At 43.8% G+C, this 18059-nt stretch overlaps 1 protein-coding gene across 4 annotated transcripts in view; it reads right to left on the minus strand.

Annotated features, from left to right (window-relative positions):
• The window catches only part of EIF2B3 (eukaryotic translation initiation factor 2B subunit gamma), a 126921-nt gene that overhangs the window by 14318 nt on the left and 94544 nt on the right, over positions 1-18059 (minus strand). For all 4 annotated transcript variants that reach the window (XM_004740461.3, XM_004740460.3, XM_045064427.1 and 1 more), the window contains exons 8-10: positions 17849-18039; positions 15251-15328; positions 14557-14705 (exon numbers count right to left, since the gene is read on the minus strand). In XM_004740461.3, coding sequence (XP_004740518.1) covers positions 14557-14705; positions 15251-15328; positions 17849-18039 — 418 coding nt within the window. The remainder of the gene's footprint in view (positions 1-14556; positions 14706-15250; positions 15329-17848; positions 18040-18059) is intronic.

Genomic DNA, 18059 nt, shown 5'->3' on the forward strand with positions numbered 1-18059 from the left:
AAAACCTTTTAAAAATATTTATTTATTTATTTATTTGACAGAGAGAGAGAGAGATCACAAGACAGAGAGGGGGAAGCAGGCTCCCCATTGGGCAAAGAGCCCGATGTGGGGCTCAATAAATAAATAAATAAATAAATAAATAAATATTTTTAAAAGGTTTTGTTTATTTATTTGACAGAGAGAGATCACAAGCAGGCAGAGTGGCAGGCAGAGGGAGAGAGAGAAGCAGACTCCCCACCAAGCAAGGAGCCCGATGTGGGACTTGATTCCAGAACCCTGGGATCATGACCTGAGCCAAAGGCAGCTGTTTAACTAACTAAGCCATGCAGGCATCCCAATAAATAAAAATCTTAAAAAAAAAAAGACTACCCTAGATCCTACATTCTCAAGAATAGCACCTCTTGCTCTTGGCATTTTAATGTGTTTAAAGAGCACATTTCTGGCTCTTGAAGACTGGTAGGTGAGAAGACAGGTCCTTTTGAAAACCTTCACTAGCACCCACTGCCTACCTACTCTATGCTAGATGTCGTGCAAATAAATACTCTAGGTACGTTACAGGAGTGACTTACAAATCCAGCCATTTAATCAGAAAAATCACTTGGGCAGTGCAAAAAAATAAACAAAAACACCCTCATTGTCTTGGCTTCCATCAATCCTTGTGGTAGGTCTGAGATGGGGGCCTCATATATTTAGAAAAAAAGAGCTTCCTAGATGATTCTGGAGTATCATTTTTGCCTCTGATACAGTAAAAAATAACAACCACAGATGAGGTAACAAACAGATTTAGGGAAGTTAAACCATTTGCCCCAAACCACATAATTGCCAAGCAGCAGATTCAAATCTAGGTCTGCCTGACTCCAGAATCCATACATTTAATCATAACGCCATATAAAGAAATCAAGAGAAGGAAAGACTGGAGGAAGCTTGCTTGGAATTGCCAAGCTGCTCTTGAGAGCCGAGTGGCTCTGTGGAGGGAAGGGTTCGGCCCTAACAGGGAAATATTCGCTACCTTTAAGAGTCAGAAGTGGGCAGCTAAAGCGGAGAAGGAAGGTGAGTAGGAAGGGTGTGAGCATCCATTTAAACAAAACAAAACAAAACAAAACACCAATTAAGGAAAAATCCTCAGGCAACCCAGGAGGCATGGGGGATGGCGAGGAGGACATTCCAAAGCCTGAAACTATTTGTGCAGAGGCTATTAAAAAAGATTCTTCCCAAACACCAAGACTTTTTAGTAAATGCAGAAAAGGAATTCTAGCCTGCTATAGCATTCCAGAGTCGTCTTTATCTCTATTCTTCTGGAAGGTTAAGCCAGTCGGAAAGCAGCAAAAGGCAAAAGCCACAGCACCTCTGTGGTGTGGGCTGGAGAATTAGTTTGTTTTTTGGCTCAGAATATACACACAAAAAATCGGGATACACAGTGGGTGGGAATTAAGGGACCTTCCAGAACTTTCCAACTTGTCTTCTGCTTTAGGCAAAGCAGTTCAGTTAGCAGCTAGAGTGGCTCCTGCTTCTTGATGAAAATTCCCCCAAGAAGAGTAGTAAGGAAGTATATAGAAAGCCTCAGAAATAGATTCCTGGGACAAAGCAGGCTTACAATTGGCTACTAGGTTCTCACTGAAAAGTCTTCTTTCTTTTTCCAGAGTGGGAGTAGGAGGATACCTCCTGCTCAGTAGTTTAAGAGCCTGAGAACACAGGCTCTGGAGCTAGGAAAGGGGTAAACATAGTCGGCATAGATCAAAACAGCCAAGAGGAACTCAAGAGGCCATAATTAGAGACTACTACATGGCTATTTTGGGATTTGGGATATAAGTGCGAACCATTTCTGGAAGGAAGAGGCTAGACTGATTGAGGTCAGAATTCCATAGGAATGGATAGCCTGGGTTCTCCTTCTGTCTAGCCAGTCTGATTGAGGTGTTCAGGAACCTTGTCTCATTTAGTTTCTGTGTAATTTCCTCTGAGACCCATAAACTAGCAATGCAGAATCTGCAGATATGATGGGGAAAAAGTAGGTTGACTGAAAAGAAACTGGGGCTCTCCTGAAGCTCTTGGTCAGTGGATCTGCGGAAGGCTTTGAGATGAACACCTGACAAAATGCTTAGTGAGTGTGAATCTCTTTTCTGCCATTTGGTTCTTCATTGTTCCCTATAACCACTGCTATGGTCACAAGTCACCTCCATGAGCAAGGCCGAGGTATTCTGGAAAAATGTCAAGCCAATATAGAGCTTTCCGTCTCTCCAGAAAGAAATTCCAAGATTAAGGATTTTACTGGATGTGTTTGTGTGTGCTCACACTGGAGAGGAAGGATGACACTACAGTATCAAGTAAGCTCTTTCCAGGTTGCCAATCTGTAATAATGGCTTTGCTTTTTCTTTCTTTTTTTTTTTTTTTTTTAAGATTTTATTTATTTGACACAGAGAGAGAGGTCACAAGAAGGCAGAGAGGTAGGCAGAGAGAGGCGGTGTGTGTGTGTGGGGGGGGGGGAGCAAGCTCCTTGCTGAGCAGAGAGCTCAATGTGGGGCTCAGTCCCAGGACCCTGAGATCATGACCTGAGCCAAAGGCAGAGGCTTAATCCAATAGCCACCCAGGTGCCCCTGCTTTGCGTTTTCTGGTTAGTGCATAAAGCTGAGGGGAGGTGACTTCTCTACAGCTCAAACAAAGAACTGACCCAATGCCAAAACTATGTTTTTTGCCATGTAGTTTTAACTCTTAGCTCAGTACTAAGGACTCTGCTGTGCTAATACCTGGTTGTTTTTCTAAGAAGCTGCTGAGAGATGGCTAAGATTAATGGGTTTCAGTCATCATTTCTACTTGGTGGGGTTAAATTATTTTTGGGGGGCAAGGGAAGAGGGAGAGAGAATCTTAACCAACCATCACGCTCAGCTCAGAGCTAAGCAGAAGGCTGGGCTCCTTCACAACCCTGAGATCATGCCCTGAGCCAAAATCAAGAATCGGATGTTTAACTGACTGAGCCACCCAGGTGCTCCTTGGTGTGGTTAAATTTTAAGCAAAACTGCAGGCTTTGGGAAACTACCCTGAAAATCCTAATGCTTCAGTGGAGAAGAGACTATGAGAAAGACCACAGAGGTCTGCAGCAAGATCTGGAGATCCACTGCTTGGCCAGGCATACTATACCACATGATGTTCCCAGGCCTAGGATACAAGGAAGAAGCCCTGGGGGCACCTGGGTGGCTCAGTTGGTTAAGCCTCTGCTTCCAGGAAAGGGCATAATCCTGGGGAGCCCTTTTCTCTTCTCTCTCCTTCTGTCCCTCCCTACCACTCTCTCTCAAATAAATAAATCTTTTTTTGCAAGGTTTTATTCATTTTTTTTTGACAGAGAGAGACATATAGCAAGAGAGGGGACATAAGCAGGGGAGTGGGAGAGGGAGAAGCAGACTTCCTGCTGAGCAGGGAGCCAGATGTGGGGCTCGATCCCAGGATCACGACCTGAGCCAAAGGCAGATGCTTAATGACTGAGCCATTCAGGCACCCCAATAAATAAAATCTTTTTTTTTTTTTTTTTTTTTAAAAGATTTTATTTATTTATTTGACAGAGAGAAATCACAAGTAGATGGAGAGGCAGGCAGAGAGAGAGAGGGAGGGAAGCAGGCTCCCTGCCGAGCAGAGAGCCCGATGCGGGACTCGATCCCAGGACCCTGAGATCATGACCTGAGCCAAAGGCAGCGGCTTAACCCACTGAGCCACCCAGGCGCCCCCAATAAATAAAATCTTAAAAAAAAAATGAAGAACCCCTGGCCAGGGAAGCAAAAGGGCCTCCAAATTTTAGTTGCTCCTCTGGCTTTGGTTAGAACTTTCTTCAGTTTATTACAGAAGAAAAGGGAACTCACATAACTCTGATGTCGAATATTTCTTAGTCATTACACAAAGCATTTTAAGTTCATTATGTAACTTAATCCTTTTGGCAAGCCTGCAGGGATGGTGGTATTTATTCTAATTTTTACAGAGAAATTTGAGGCTTGCAGTGGTTAAGCAATGTGCCCAAGCATACATAGTGGTAAGTGACTCTCCTTTGTGTGAGGGACTTGGACTCAGCCGGTGACTGGGCAGTATTTGGCAAAGAGCCATCAATCTGTTCGGTAACCCTGAGGACAGGTAGGTTCTTCTCTGGAAGGAGCTGGTAGGTTTTCTAAACTTACTCATAACCTTGGGTAAGGAAAGAGTATGGAGCTGGAGATACACATAGTTTTTCTAGGTTTATGACTAAAGGCCTACTTTAGGTCAGCTCACTACTTCAGCCCCAAGATTATGGTTGATTCACCCAGATCTCCTCAGAGGCAAGAGTCTCCTGAGCTTAGCCCAAGGGATCCTTGTCCAGGAGTCCCTCTAGATGAAGAACCATGTATTATTATTATTATTATTTATTATTATTAAAGATTTTCTATATTTATTTGTCAAAGAATGAGAGAGAAAGAGAGAGAATGAGCACAAAAGCAGGGGTAGCAGCAGGCAGAGGGAGAAGTAGGCTCTCCACTGAATAAGGAGCCCATTGCAGGACTCGATCCAGGACCCTGGGATCATGACCTGAGCCGAAGACAGAGGCTTAACCAACTGATCCACCCAGGTATCCTCCATGTATTAATTTTAATGAAATATTTCAGGCACAGAGGCGCCTGGCGGCTCAGTGGGTTAAGACTCTGCCTTCGGCTCAGGTCATGTTCCCAGGGTCCTGGGATTGAGCCCCGCATCGGGCTCTCTGCACAGTGGGGAACCTGCTTCCCCTTCTCCCTCTGCTTGCCTCTCTGCCTACTTGTGATCTCTCACTCTGTCAAGTAAATAGATAAAGTATTTTTTTTTTAAAAAGAAATATGTCAGGCACAGAAAAAAGTATATATTAGTAGACAACATGTAGTATTGTTTTCCATGTTTCAAAATTTTATATAAATGCTATAATTCTCTATGTTTCCCTCTGCAACTTGTTTTTTTCTCCTTCAACATTATTATTTATGGTATTCGTCCAGGTTGATTCAGGTAATGAGACATAATGCTTGAAGAAATATTTTACTTTTCTGTCTGGCCACTCTTGCTCTTGGTCCTCCAGATGAAAATGCATTGGCTTCAGTGAACAAGCTGAAAATTTCCTCCCTTTGGTTCACTTTGGTTCACTATATAAAGGTTTAGTGGTGAGAAATGTCTCCCTCCTAAGAAATCCAAGTCCTTCTATTCCCTAAAGAGAGGCTAAGAAAAAGAAGGCCTTGGAGGGAATCAAAGTAATGAAGTAACCACCTCAAAGAATTCAGCAGTAGTATTCTCCACCTAAGAAGATGGGTTTAGTGTAGAGGCAAAAAATGAGTCAAAAGTCCTAAGGAGCTCCTTTAAGTCCAGGGGATCTTTCCAAAATTTCATAATTTGGTATTTTCAAGAGTGTTACTGAAGAAACATGGACAAAATTCTTCCAATAATCATGGTCCTTTTGCAACGCTAATTACCACATACTTAATTTTATGTTTAAGGGAGTTCACTTTTATACACAACCAACCCATTAATCAGTATTTTGTTTCATTTCTTACTTGGCTCTATTATTATTATTATTTTTTAAGATTTTACTTATTTATTTGACACAGAGAGAGAGACAGTGAGAGAGGGAATACACGCAGGGGGAGTGGGAGAGGGAGAAGCAGGCCTCCTGCTGAGCATGGAGCCTGCCTGGCATGGGCCCCAATCCCAGGACCCTGGGATCATGACCTGAGCCGAAGACAGTGGCTTACCGACTGAGCCACCCAGATGCCCCTCTATTATGTTTTCAAGGACAGTTTTCCAGAGGGTTCTTGGGTGACACATCTCCTGAACCCCTGGAGTATTTCTGATGATTTTATATTTCAACCATAACTTGGATTAGCTATGGGACTCTTAGGTCACAATCATTTTCCCTCTAAATTTTCTAAATGTTGTCTCACTCCTAAATGTTTGTCTTAAATGTTCTCACAGAAAAGTCTGAGGCCAGCCCTCCTATGTGCCTCGGTGGTTTTTTCTGTCAGTTCTGTGTGCCTTAAGATTTTGCAAAAGTGGGGCACCTGGGGGGCTCAGTGGGTTAAGCCACTGCCTTCGGCTCAGGTTGTGATCTCAGGGTCCTGGGATTGAGCCCCACATGGGGCTCTCTGCTGAGCGGGGAGCCTGCTTCCCCTTCTCCCTCTGCCTGCCTCTCTTCCTACTTGTGATCTTTCTCTCTTTTTCTCTTTTTTGTTCAGTAAATACTTCCTAAGATGCCTAGTATATAAAAAGTACAGTACTAGGCATTAAGAGATACAGAGATATAGGAGAACTATTTCTGTATTCAAGGAAGCTGTAGTCTATTGAGGAAAAAAAAAGATGCACTAAATGGCACATGAACATACATCAAGTGTTATGTGTGCACAGAGGTGGGGGAAAGACGGCAGCATGGAGTAGCTGGAATATGTACTGGACTTTGAAGGATGAGTAGGAGGATTTCTATAGGTAAAGATCTCTAGAAAGAGGCAATGCAGGCAGACTGAATGTCAGGAATAAAGGGGAGTAGAAAAGTAAGGGACCCAGTGAGCTGGGCAGTCAGCTGAGTGCAGGTAAAGAGGACACTCAGGGTAACAATGAGATGCAATAATATATTGTTGGGCTTTGACAGTGGGCACTTGCTGCCTACAGAAAACACAGAAAATCTAGGTGAAAACTTGGCTCCCTGGCCTGCCTGCCCACATGTGAAGGAGGAGATGCAGGAGATGTTGTTCAGGACCAGAAAGCCAAAGATGCAGAGCACAGAACTGACAATGAAGCCTTGACAATGAAGTTTTCTCCAGACTTTGAATTCTTGGGCTTCAGCTGTCATAGAACATGGAACTTCCACCAGAAACTGAAAATGAGAAAGTCAGGCAGGAGTCTTCTCTGCAGTCTGGCCTATACCTTCCCCAAGGTGGTCCTGTTAGCATCCCTCATGACCTAAGGACCTTGGGCAGATGTCCAAGTGACTGTCCAGAAAGTCTTGGCAGCTCACCACTGCTGACAGAGACAAGCAAGCCTGGAATATGAGAAACTCCCTTCTGGACAAATTCATGTTTCTACTCTGCTACTCAGGTCAGATGTAACAGCAGCAGGGTAATAAAGTCTCATGTGACCGCAATTTAATGACTTTTCCCAAATTTACCATAAGTAATTAAAACTAAATGACCTTGGGCGCCTGGGTGGCTCAGTGGGTTAAGCCGCTGCCTTCGGCTCAGGTCATGATCTCAGGGTCCTGGGATCGAGTCCCGCATCGGGCTCTCTGCTCGGCAGGGAGCCTGCTTCCCTCCCTCTCTCTCTCTGCCTGCCTCTCCATCTACTTGTGATTTCTCTCTGTCAAATAAATAAATAAAATCTTAAAAAAAAAAAAAAAAAAAAAAAAAAAAAACTAAATGACCTGAAGATAATGGGAAAAGGTTCATATGGGATGCAGGATGTCTGATTTTATCACCAGGAGCTAATTTCCCAGATTGGGTAATCCACCCTCCCTAGTCATTAGCCCCATGCGGGCTGCCTATAGCTCTCCCTCAACTTTTTTTAGTTGAAAAAATAGCAGCCACCACCATCTAAACCTTTGTTTCCTTAGCTTAAGAGGCCATCCAAGACTGTACCACCTCCAAAACAGCAACTGACTCTAGGATATTATGCTAGGCATTCTCTATGAACTTCTCTCACATGAGCAACCCGAAGTTTCTTACCAAGCCTTGGTTCCTCACCAAGTCTCTTCACTTCAATTCAGGACACAATACTGGCCTTTAAAGAGGTGCCAGAGAGCTGTTCCTTTATCAGCCCGCCCACAGGAGGGGAAGGAGACGTAGCTAATTAGAGCAAATGGGAAAGTCATGGCATTGTCTTCCCTGGAAGGTCTGAGGTAAGATGAGACAGAGTGGAAGTTACAGAGCCTCATGAACTACTCTGGAAGGAGGCGATCAAATGTGTAAAGGCAAATGTGGTTCTGGTTTTGAAAGAATGGTGATGCTGTCGGTCTCGTGCATGAATCCAGAATGGGACATAGAAAAGCAAGGGTGCAATGAGAAGAAAGTCTGGAATTCCATACTCTGCTCATGTATAAAAATGCAGCAGTTGAGTGGGGTGGCTTCTGAGGCCCCATCTCACTAACATTCCAGGACTCAGTGCTGGAACTAGATCATGAGGAACCTGGAAGTTCAAACTTTATTCTAAAAGTAGGGGGAAGGGGGCACCTGGGTTGCTCAGTGGGTTAAGCCTCTGCCTTCGGCCCAGGTCATGATCCCAGGTCCTGGGATCGAGCCTCGCGTCGGGCTCTCTGCTCGTCGGGAAGCCTGCTTCCCTTCCTCTCTCTCTACCTGCCTCTCTGCCTACTTGTGATTTCTGTCTGTCAAATAAATAAATAAAATCTTTAAATAAATAAATAAGTAAATAAATAAAAGTAGGGGGAAGTCTTCAAAAAAAAGTTGTTGAATAAAACAAGGACATGATCAGAGCTATCCTTCAGAGAGTAAATGTCACCTCTGTGAAATGAGATTAATGATAAACGATGATGGGGATGATAAACTAATGACAGCTAACATTCTATGTCCAAGCACTGTTCAAAGTGCTGTATGTCTATTAATTTAGTACTCCTAATAAACCTGTGAGGTAGTTCAGTTTTCACTCCATTTTACAGTGAGAAAATCAGGCACAAAGACGTAAAGTCAATTCCCTAAGTGACCAGTAAATGACAGATCCAGGATTCGGTCTGGCAGTCTGACTCCAAAGTTCAAGTTCTAATCCGTAAGAGGAATGGCGGAAGGGCAGATTTGGAAGAATAAGAGAAATAGAGACAGCAAAAGAAGTTAGAGAACATCACAATGGTTCAGGAAGAGGTCTGTGGGTCTGACCTCTTCTTCTAACCTCCAGTCATAAGCTGGCTACTGAATACTTCCACATACTTAGATGTCCTACAGGTACTTCCAACTTCATGTGTCCCACACCGGCCTTTCATTCCCACAAATCTGCTCCTCCCTCGCCCTTTCTCATCTCAGTGAGTACACCACTATCTATCTCGTTTCCCCAACCTGGGCTTCACCTACCCCAACTGTCCTCTCCCTTACCCCTTAGATTCCTTCCTCGTCAGTCTCCTTAGATTCCTTTTCTTGTGCCTGAAATTGTTGATGTTCCCCAAGGTCTTGGTTTCTTTTAAGGCCACGCAATCTCCCTGGGTGATCTCTACTCCCACAGCTTCGGTTACCATCTCTGTGCCCACCGCTCTCCCAAACCTGTACTTCAAACACAGACTTCTTTCCCAAGCTCCATTCCTGCACATTAAGTCCTGCATGTCAAGGCCGCCTGCCAGGAACTCAACTTATCCCAAATGGAACTCATCATTTCCCTGCTTCCCACCCTGCAAATCCTCTGCTGATTTCTATCTGAGTGAATAGCACACCAGAAACTGTATTGCTTGGGCAAGAAATCTGGAGTTTTCCCTTAATTTCTCTTTCACCTCACATATCCAGCCAATCACCATGCTTTATAGTTTTTAATCAACTCATTATTTCTCTTCCCTATTGCCACTGCTACTGCCTTAATTTAGGACTTCTATTTCTTTCAGTAGTCTTCTGGCCTTCATGCTTATCCTTCTCACACCACCCTCCACAGTGTAGCCAAGATGATCTTCATAAAATGTGGATTTAATTATGTTATTCCTTTAAACTTTTAAGTTACTGTTACCTATTAAATGTCGTAGTGGATAGTCCATGATTTGGTCCTTGGCCATTGGTATAGCCTTGTCTCCTATCTATCCATTCCTCTTTGAATTCTGTATTTTGATTATGAATTATTTACCATTCTTTCATGTAACAAATCTTTATTGAGCTCCTATAGGCTCTCAAGATGTAACAGTGAAACGTGAATTTTCAAACTAACATTTACTTGTTAGAGCCAGGTAAACAAGATAAGGCCAGACCGTGATAATGCTAAGAAGGAAATAAAACAGGGTGATGTAACAGAGAGTACTGGGATAGACTGCTCCTGCTGCTTCTTCTTCTTTTTAAAGATTTATTTATTTATTTTAGAGAGAGAGTGTGTGTGCATATGTCCAGGGAAGAAGAGGGAGAAGGAGGAAGGATTTCTTTTCTTTTTTTTTTTTTAAATTTATTTATTTGACAGACAGAGATCACAAGCAGGCAGAGAGGCAGGCAGAGAGAGAGGAGGAAGCAGGGTCCCCGCTGAGCAGAGAACCTGATGTGGGGCTCGATCCCAGGACCCTGGGACCATGACCTGAGCCGAAGGCAGAGGCTTTAGCCCATTGAATCACCCAGGCACCCCCGGGAGGGAGGATTTCAAGCAGACTCCGCAGTGGAGCACAGCACCCAACATGGGGCTTGATCTCATGACCTGAGCTGAAACCAAGAATGAGACATTTAACTGACTGAGCCACTCAGGCATCCTGGGACAGAGGATATCTGATAGGGTAGTCAGAGAAGACTCTTAAGTGATGAAATTCAAGCTAAGATCAAAATGAAGAGATGTTTCTGGAATAAGATATGCTGTCTCACACTTTACACTCTCGATGTATCTAGAACATTCCTTTCTCCAACCCGGTGGGTCTAATCATTTTTCAAGATTCAGATCAAGGATCATTTCCTTAATTTTTTCCTGATCCTTTTCCCTCTGTGACTGCACAGACTTCTACCACTGCACTCATGTAGAGTCTTCAGCCTGCCGTGGGTCTCTGTGTTTGACAAGAGAGTGAAATACTTGAGACAGCTCTCTATCATCAGTGATGCGCTGGAGCCCGACTGCTCTGCTCGGGATTGCTGACTGCTAGCATCTTTCCCCAGCTCAGAGTCTGCTGACACCACTGGTCAAAGTGGGAGAATTTACACCACGGAAACTGGCAAATGTTATAGATCAGACCACTTATTTTTCCCTCAAAGAACTGGTTGTTAACAATTTATCAGCATGCCACGGGGAGCAGTGTACCATCAAATTCTGGCCTGTTTTTGGCAATTAAATTGATATGTGCATGCATGTCTCTTTTCTTACTTTAATTATTTGAGAGAGACAGAGAAAGGGAGAGAGAAAGGAAGAAGCAGACTCCCTGCTGAGTGGGGAGCTGGATGTGGGGCTCAATTCTAGGACTCTGAGATCATGACCTGAGTTGGTAAGATGCTTAACCAACTGAGCCACCCAGGTGCCCCAATGCATGTATATATCAAAACAAATCTTTCTGAAGTTTTTTTTTTTTTTTTTAAGATTTTATTTATTTATTTGACAGACAGAGATCATAGGTAGGCAGAGAGGCAGGCAGAGAGAGGAAGGGAAGCAGGCTCCCCGCTGAGAAGAGAGCCCGATGTGGGGCTCTATCCCGGCACTCTGGGATCATGACCTGAGCCAAAGGCAGAGGCTTTAACACACTGAGCCACCCAGGCGCCCCTGAAGGTTTTATTATGAAATACAGCAGTCTTCTCTTTCCCTTACTCATTTCCTTCTTCCCAGAAATAATTTTTGCTTTATTTTTATTTTTTATGGATTTTATTTCTTTGAGAAAGAGAGAAAGCATGAGCAGGGGAAGAAGCAGAGGAAGAAGCAAGGCTCCCCACTGAGCAAGGAGCCTGATTTGGGCTCAATCCCAGGACCCCGGGATCATGACTGGAGCCAAAGACAGATGTTTAACTGACTGAGCCACCCAGGCGTCCCCCTAGAGACAACTTTTAGACTTAGTTATGCTGAGTATTTCAGTATTTACCTCCCTATCTCTAGGGAGGGATAGAGAGGTATCACTAATAACATGCTACGTAATATCGTTCTTGATGTTTTAGTTTTAGGCATTATCAATAGACTTCCCACAATGGAAGATGAGGATTTAGCTTCCCTTTCCTGCCCCTGCTCCACCTTTCCCTTCTTATCCCTCATCCTTTCAATACTGTTACAGCAAAATTTTGGTCTGTAGTGTTTATTATGACTACATAAATTCTATTTCACAGTTGAGTTACATAGTGAACTATGATGCCTTTTCCTTTCGTGTACTTTTTAAACAGTTCATAATTGTTTTGTTTTTGTTAGATAGTATTCTATGCTATTACTAATTCAAACCGAACTTTCAGCCAGTTGTCTAAATCTTTCAAGATGTTTATATGCATCTGGTATTTTATCACATTCATCTTCCTGGGTAAGTGCTCTGTGGATTCCACTCTGGGCTAACTGCTCCCTTTATGTTTCAGGCAGTTTATAAAGTTGTCCATCCTTGGATCTGCCTTCAGTATCGTCCAACGATAATTTCTCCTTTCTTAAGAGTTGGACCTCATGTATCTTATCTCTTTCATCTACTGCTCATTTTGGTGGAAAACATCTAGAAAAGTTTTTGAGACCTTTTCCATGGTCACACTTAACATTTTGCTGGGGTATAGAATTCTAGGTCGAAATTAGTTTTCCTTCAGAATTTTGAAGGTATTGTTCTAGTATTTTCCAGTTTCCATTGTTGCTACTGGTAAGTCTAAAACAAAGCCATTCTGGTTCCTGATTGGTTGTATAGGACTTACTATTTTTTCTTTGTAAGTTCGTAGCACATTTTATTTTCCAGCGTTCTGAAATTTCAAAATGATGGAGGTTTGTTTTTACCCATTGTACTGGGCACTTAGTAGGCCTTTTCATTCTGTAAATTCATATCTCTCACTTGTGAGACATTTTCCTGTATTCTTTTTTCTTTCTTTTTTTTTTTTTTTTTAAGATTTATTTATTTATTTGACAGAGATAGAGAGATCACAAGTAGGCAGAGAGTCAGGCATGGTGGGGGGGCAGGCTCCCTGCTGAGCAGAGAGCCTGATGGGGGGCTTGATCCCAGGACCCTGAGAACATGACCTAAGCTGAAGGCAGAGGCTTAACCCACTGAGCCACCCAGGTGCCCCCCTATATTATTTCTTAAATAATTTCCTCCTCTGAAATCTGAGCTTTCTTTTTTTACAGAACTCCTATTCGGATGTTAAATATCCTGAACCGGTCCTCTCATTTCCTTAACTTTTCTCTTCCCTGCTCCATCTCTTTATCTTTTTGCTCTACTTTCTGGGAAATATGACATTTATCTTCCAATTCTTTTACTGGGGTTTTCCTTTTGTTATCAAAGTTTTAATTTCCTAGAGTTCTTTTTTTGTTCTTTGAAATAAGAGGTTGTTTGAAAGTATTTCTCTCTCCCTACAGAGTCTGTTTCTTCTAAGTAGCTTTTTTCTGTTTGATTTGTGGATCTTCCATGATAAGCTCTCTTTAGATCTCTGGTAATCTTTGCTTATCTCTTCATCTTTAGGGGAGGATTCTAAAAAAGCTACTTGGAAGCTCTAAGCACATGAATGGAATTCGTCATCCCTAATTTTCACTGCAGGGTGATTTGAGTGGGCTGTTAGAAATCTCTGACGTAAATAAATTTTTCTGTTTGGGCTGGTCAGAATCTCCAGAGAAGATTCTTCCAGACTTCCTGACTAATGGCTTTATGCCTGGTTGTCAGGGCTTGGGAATCAAGTTGGGAAGTGGGCTTGGGGGAGGACAGAACTTAGTGGCCAATATCCCTGTGGTTTCCAACTTTCTTGGTTTTTAATTACGGTACTTCCTCCCTCAATACTGTCTGTTATCTTCCATGAGTCACTCTTCCTAAAGGGCAAAGGCTTAACCTTTCCCTCAACCCTTCACTGGCAGCTAGGAGAGGTAGTTCGGCTTTCACTGAACTTGCAGTCTTCTCTAACCTTCTCTCCTGTCCGTTCCTGCACAGAGACATCGACAGGTTCCGGAGCTAGAATCAAGGCTTTAGAATCAGTTCTTTATCGAGTCTAGTGTTTTTCAAAATTTGTTTATAGATCTGCTTCACGTCCTCTAAGAAGGACAAGTGTCCCTTCCCCACTGTATTGCAAACAGCTGTGCTTTTATCAGTTTTAAATACTGAGTTTCTGCATAAGATTTATCTTAACAAAAAGTAAAGTTCACTTTCTAAAAAGTCCGAAGACCACTACCTTGGTCCTTCCTCTCTTTTACTGCCTATGCTTGCATTTTATACAGGAAAAACCTGAGGTCCATACCGAGGAACAATCTTACTAAACATCATTCAAGTCTTACTCCAAGTTTAGGCTGTTTATAAACCAAGATTTTAAGATACTCTAAAGTGTCTCAAAATGGGGGAAGACTCTCCACAACTTGTAACACAGAAGCTCTCCCTTAAAAATAGTATGTGGCTTAAATGACTGCACCTCTTGGTCCTCTGCCTTCTTTCTTCAGGGCTGCTCTGGGACACCGAGAGAAGCAAGATGACCCTTAGACGTTGGTTAAGTGTCATTCCAGCACTGTCAGTGGTGCACTGTGGTGGCCATCCCATCAAGCAGCATACCAAAGCAAGAGGAGGCAGCCTCTCTCAGGACCGTAAGTGTGAGAAAGTTGCTGGAAATGCTTTCTGAGACCATGTCTTTGTGGAGCCGAAACCCAAGGCCTCGAAGGGCCTAGGCACTGTTCTTTTCTTCACCTTTCCTTTTCTTCCCTTCCTCAAGGTGAGCCCTTTCCAAGGGTGGGCTGGCTCCCCAAACCTCCCAGAGATGCCAGGCCCCTAGCCTCAAGTGGGTACGGGGGGAAACATACCCTTCCTCCACGGTGACTGAGTTCATGAGAAGGCAACTGGTGATAGTCACTCTATTTCCTATAACACAGGATGAACCAATGACTGAGTGCTTAATGGATGACTTCTCTCCAACCTGCGTATCTGGCCCAATGAGGCTCTCAACTCCAACCTGCAAAAGGCAAATATAAAACCTTGTCCATCCATCTCAACCGACTGCAAACAAATCCCTCAGATCCTTTGAGTTAGGGTCCAATGCAACCTTCCCCCAGAGACACGTCAGCAGAGGACCATCATCCTTCTGCTCTACCCCATCATGGTCACCAGCATGTGACCATATTTCTCAGGGCCACAGGTCATATAATACCTCTGAGATCAACTCAAACTTACACACTCATGCATTTGTGCATAGATGTGCTCTCTGGAAGACAGTGCTCAAATCAGGTTGAGAAGAGGGACAGAGATGGAAAGCTCCTGTGTCTGAGTCCCAAGACTATCATGGATCTTCCTTATAGAATTTGTGTGCCTGGGGTCAGCACCTGTCCAGCTTCATGAGTGTCTGGGCTAGAAGGTAGTATTTTATTAACTAGAGTCCAGTCGGGATTTCCCTAGGACTAATGAGTTTCAGGCTTAAGAACCCCAATCCATCTTCTCAAGGATATACCTCAGTGCACCCAGAGACTGTCCCATGCCCGCCCTGCCCAAGCTAGCACTTACCAGGTGTTTGCTGACAATCTGGGCTGATGAATGAATCAGTGATTCTTCTGGACAAAGAACAGACAGCAATTTGGGCACCTTAAGGAGAGAGGTTTGGTCACCAAAGTTAAGACCAGAAAATACCCCAAAGCATCTTAGGTAGAACTCAATGCCCATGGGGCGCCTGGGTGGCTCAGAGGGTTAAGCTTCTGCCTTTGGCTCAGGACATGATCTTAGGGTCCTGGGATCGAGCCCCACATCGGGCTCTCTGCTCAGCACAGAGCCTGCTTCCCCCTCGATCTCTGCCTGCCTCTCTGTCTACTTGTGATCTCTGTGTCAAATAAATAAAATCTTAAAAAAAAAAAAAAAAAAAGAACTCAATGCCCAGTTAGAGAAGCAGGGAGTTTTCAGCCACAGCTTTCCTGTTTGGGTGAGGCAGGGCAGGAGGCTGCTGTTATTTCCCCTAGGACAAGGATTATTATTTTTTATTTTTTGAAGATTTTATTTATTTATTTGACACAGAGAGAATGAGCACAAGTAAGCAGAGCGGCAGTCAGAGGAAAGAGCGAGAAACAGGCTTTCTGCTGAAAAGGGAGCCCAGCATGGGGCTTGATCCCAGGACCTGGGGATCATGACCTGAGCCAAAGGCAGCCACTTAACTGACTGAGCCACCCAGGTGCCCCTAGCACAAGGATTATATATGTGGTAAATTCTAAGTGGTCTTATCCTTAGTTTCCTAGCTGAGCATCTCCTCCCTGATTTAATAAATTAAAATTAAAATAAAAACATTTAAATAAATTTAGATTTATTTATCTATTCAAATAAACTTAGATAATTTATTATAAATACATTTAAATAAATTTAAATATTTAAAGTAATGCCACATTCCTCAAGAGGCCTACTGAGGGCAAGAAGCATTCTGAGTCCTGACCATACTCATTCCAGGAGCCTGCTCCCCTCCTAGACAGTGTGGCCATGCCTAAAGTGAAGGTAGGAACAATGTCAGACAAATTCTACAATCAGGACAGTTCCTGAGAAGTCATCCATGTTCTTCACTAGCCAAAATAAAAGGTTGAAGGTGTTCACACTATACTCTCTCCAGTACGAGAAAACTGCAAAGGTATAGATGTGGAGACTTTTAGCTCTGGACCCATTAGGAAGGCACAGGCAGTGTGCCTATTTCATTCTCCAGCATGGCCAGAGTGCTGGTCAGGGCGCTATGTGTGGTGGCCACACTGGCCGAGGGGCGCCGTGCCAGGACTGGCTGCACTGGCAGAGTGAAGGCTAATCGCTCAGCCCTTATCCCCGGGATCTCCTCCCTTCATAACATTTCAACCATAGCCTCTCCAGGCCTCTCTGCCACACAGTGCCCGGCTGGTACTTCAGAGCACTCATCCCTAGTCTTGCTTGCAGACGAGCCTGACAAACTCTTGTCACAGAAGTGAGAAATGAGACCTGAAAGTCAAATTAAGGATGGTTTCTAACAACTCTGACCCTAAACTCGGGCTAACTTTATTGAGGACTGTCCTTGGTAAACGTGGGACTGGTTATGATTTTTCATAAAGTCTCTGGCTTGGATTCTCTTGGATCTTTGCCCAATCCAGGGCAAAGCCAGCTTGAGGTCTGGGGCTGGGGCTACACCTATCATACAGTGTGGGTCCTCAAGATTTCTGAGCCAGGTCTTCTTCAGGGACTACATTCCAATCCCGATTTTCAACCATTATCATTCTACTTCACCTTCCCCCTTCACTTCTCAGCTTACACCTGCACTGAGCATTTTCACTGAGCGTTTTCACAGAGTTCTACCGGAAACCATGTCCAGAGCTAATCTTTTCATCCTCTCATCTCCATTGTCCCGCATGCCACTCTAGGATAGTTCCCTCAGTCACCTAACTTGCCCTCTTCTCATCTCCACCCTTTACTGCCCGGTTTCCATTTCACGGTCTCCTCACCCCTCCCTCCTCAGGCCTTCCTCCTGTGCCCACTACATCGTAAAGAGCTCCCCTACATCCTCAGTATCTTCACTGTCTCCTCACTCCAACCCCCTTTAGCTAAACGTGACTTATCTTTTAGAGCACTGCTTCCCCTTCAATAGAAGCTGCTTATTCTCCGTATCTCACAAACCTCAGGGTTAAAAGGAGGGGTTAGCTCTCTGATGCTATTTCCAGACACTTCCCTCTCATAGACATTCCTTCTTCGAGGCTCTACCATCTGCCTATACTTTGTTCCTTTACCTTCTTAGGAAAGCCTCCTCTCTGTGCCTATGTTTGCTTCATCACAGTAATGATTACACAGTATTTATCTGCTTGTTTATGAAATAATACAGATCTCCTCATGACCAGAACAGGAGAAAGGTGCTGAATCCAGAGGCCAAAAGTTAGCCTTATTAGGGATCTGAGCCCTTCTTTGGAGCCATATGGACTAGGCCCACCACTTTCCTTTTTGCTGCACCTGAGTGCCTAACCCAATGGTACCCTTGACATGCCAGGTCTTGCTCAACCTTGGGAATGAGAGGGATTCTGAACAAGTCACTGTGTACTTAATGAAGAAATAAGACAAAGGCTCAGTCTGTTTAGGGCAGGAGCTCCCATGATTCCTCTTCTAAGCCCTTCCTCTTACCTGCCTGTTTGCTTCCATGTAGAGTCCCAGGGTGCTTACTCGAGAGCAGAGCCCCTCTTTCATGATATGGACATAGCAGCGCACCTGTGATTTGGATAAGTCTTCACACCTGTCTCCTCGACAGATATTCCAGCAGGCATCATAGGGAGCAAAGGTCAGCGCATTGCCTTCTTTTATAAAACTGAAAATGTCTTCAGAATAAACAGAGCAA

Source organism: Mustela putorius, unplaced genomic scaffold (genome assembly GCF_011764305.1).
Source record: "Mustela putorius furo isolate JIRA1106 unplaced genomic scaffold, ASM1176430v1.1 tig00003853_pilon_pilon_pilon, whole genome shotgun sequence".
In the NCBI taxonomy this organism is placed as follows: Eukaryota; Metazoa; Chordata; class Mammalia; order Carnivora; family Mustelidae; genus Mustela; species Mustela putorius.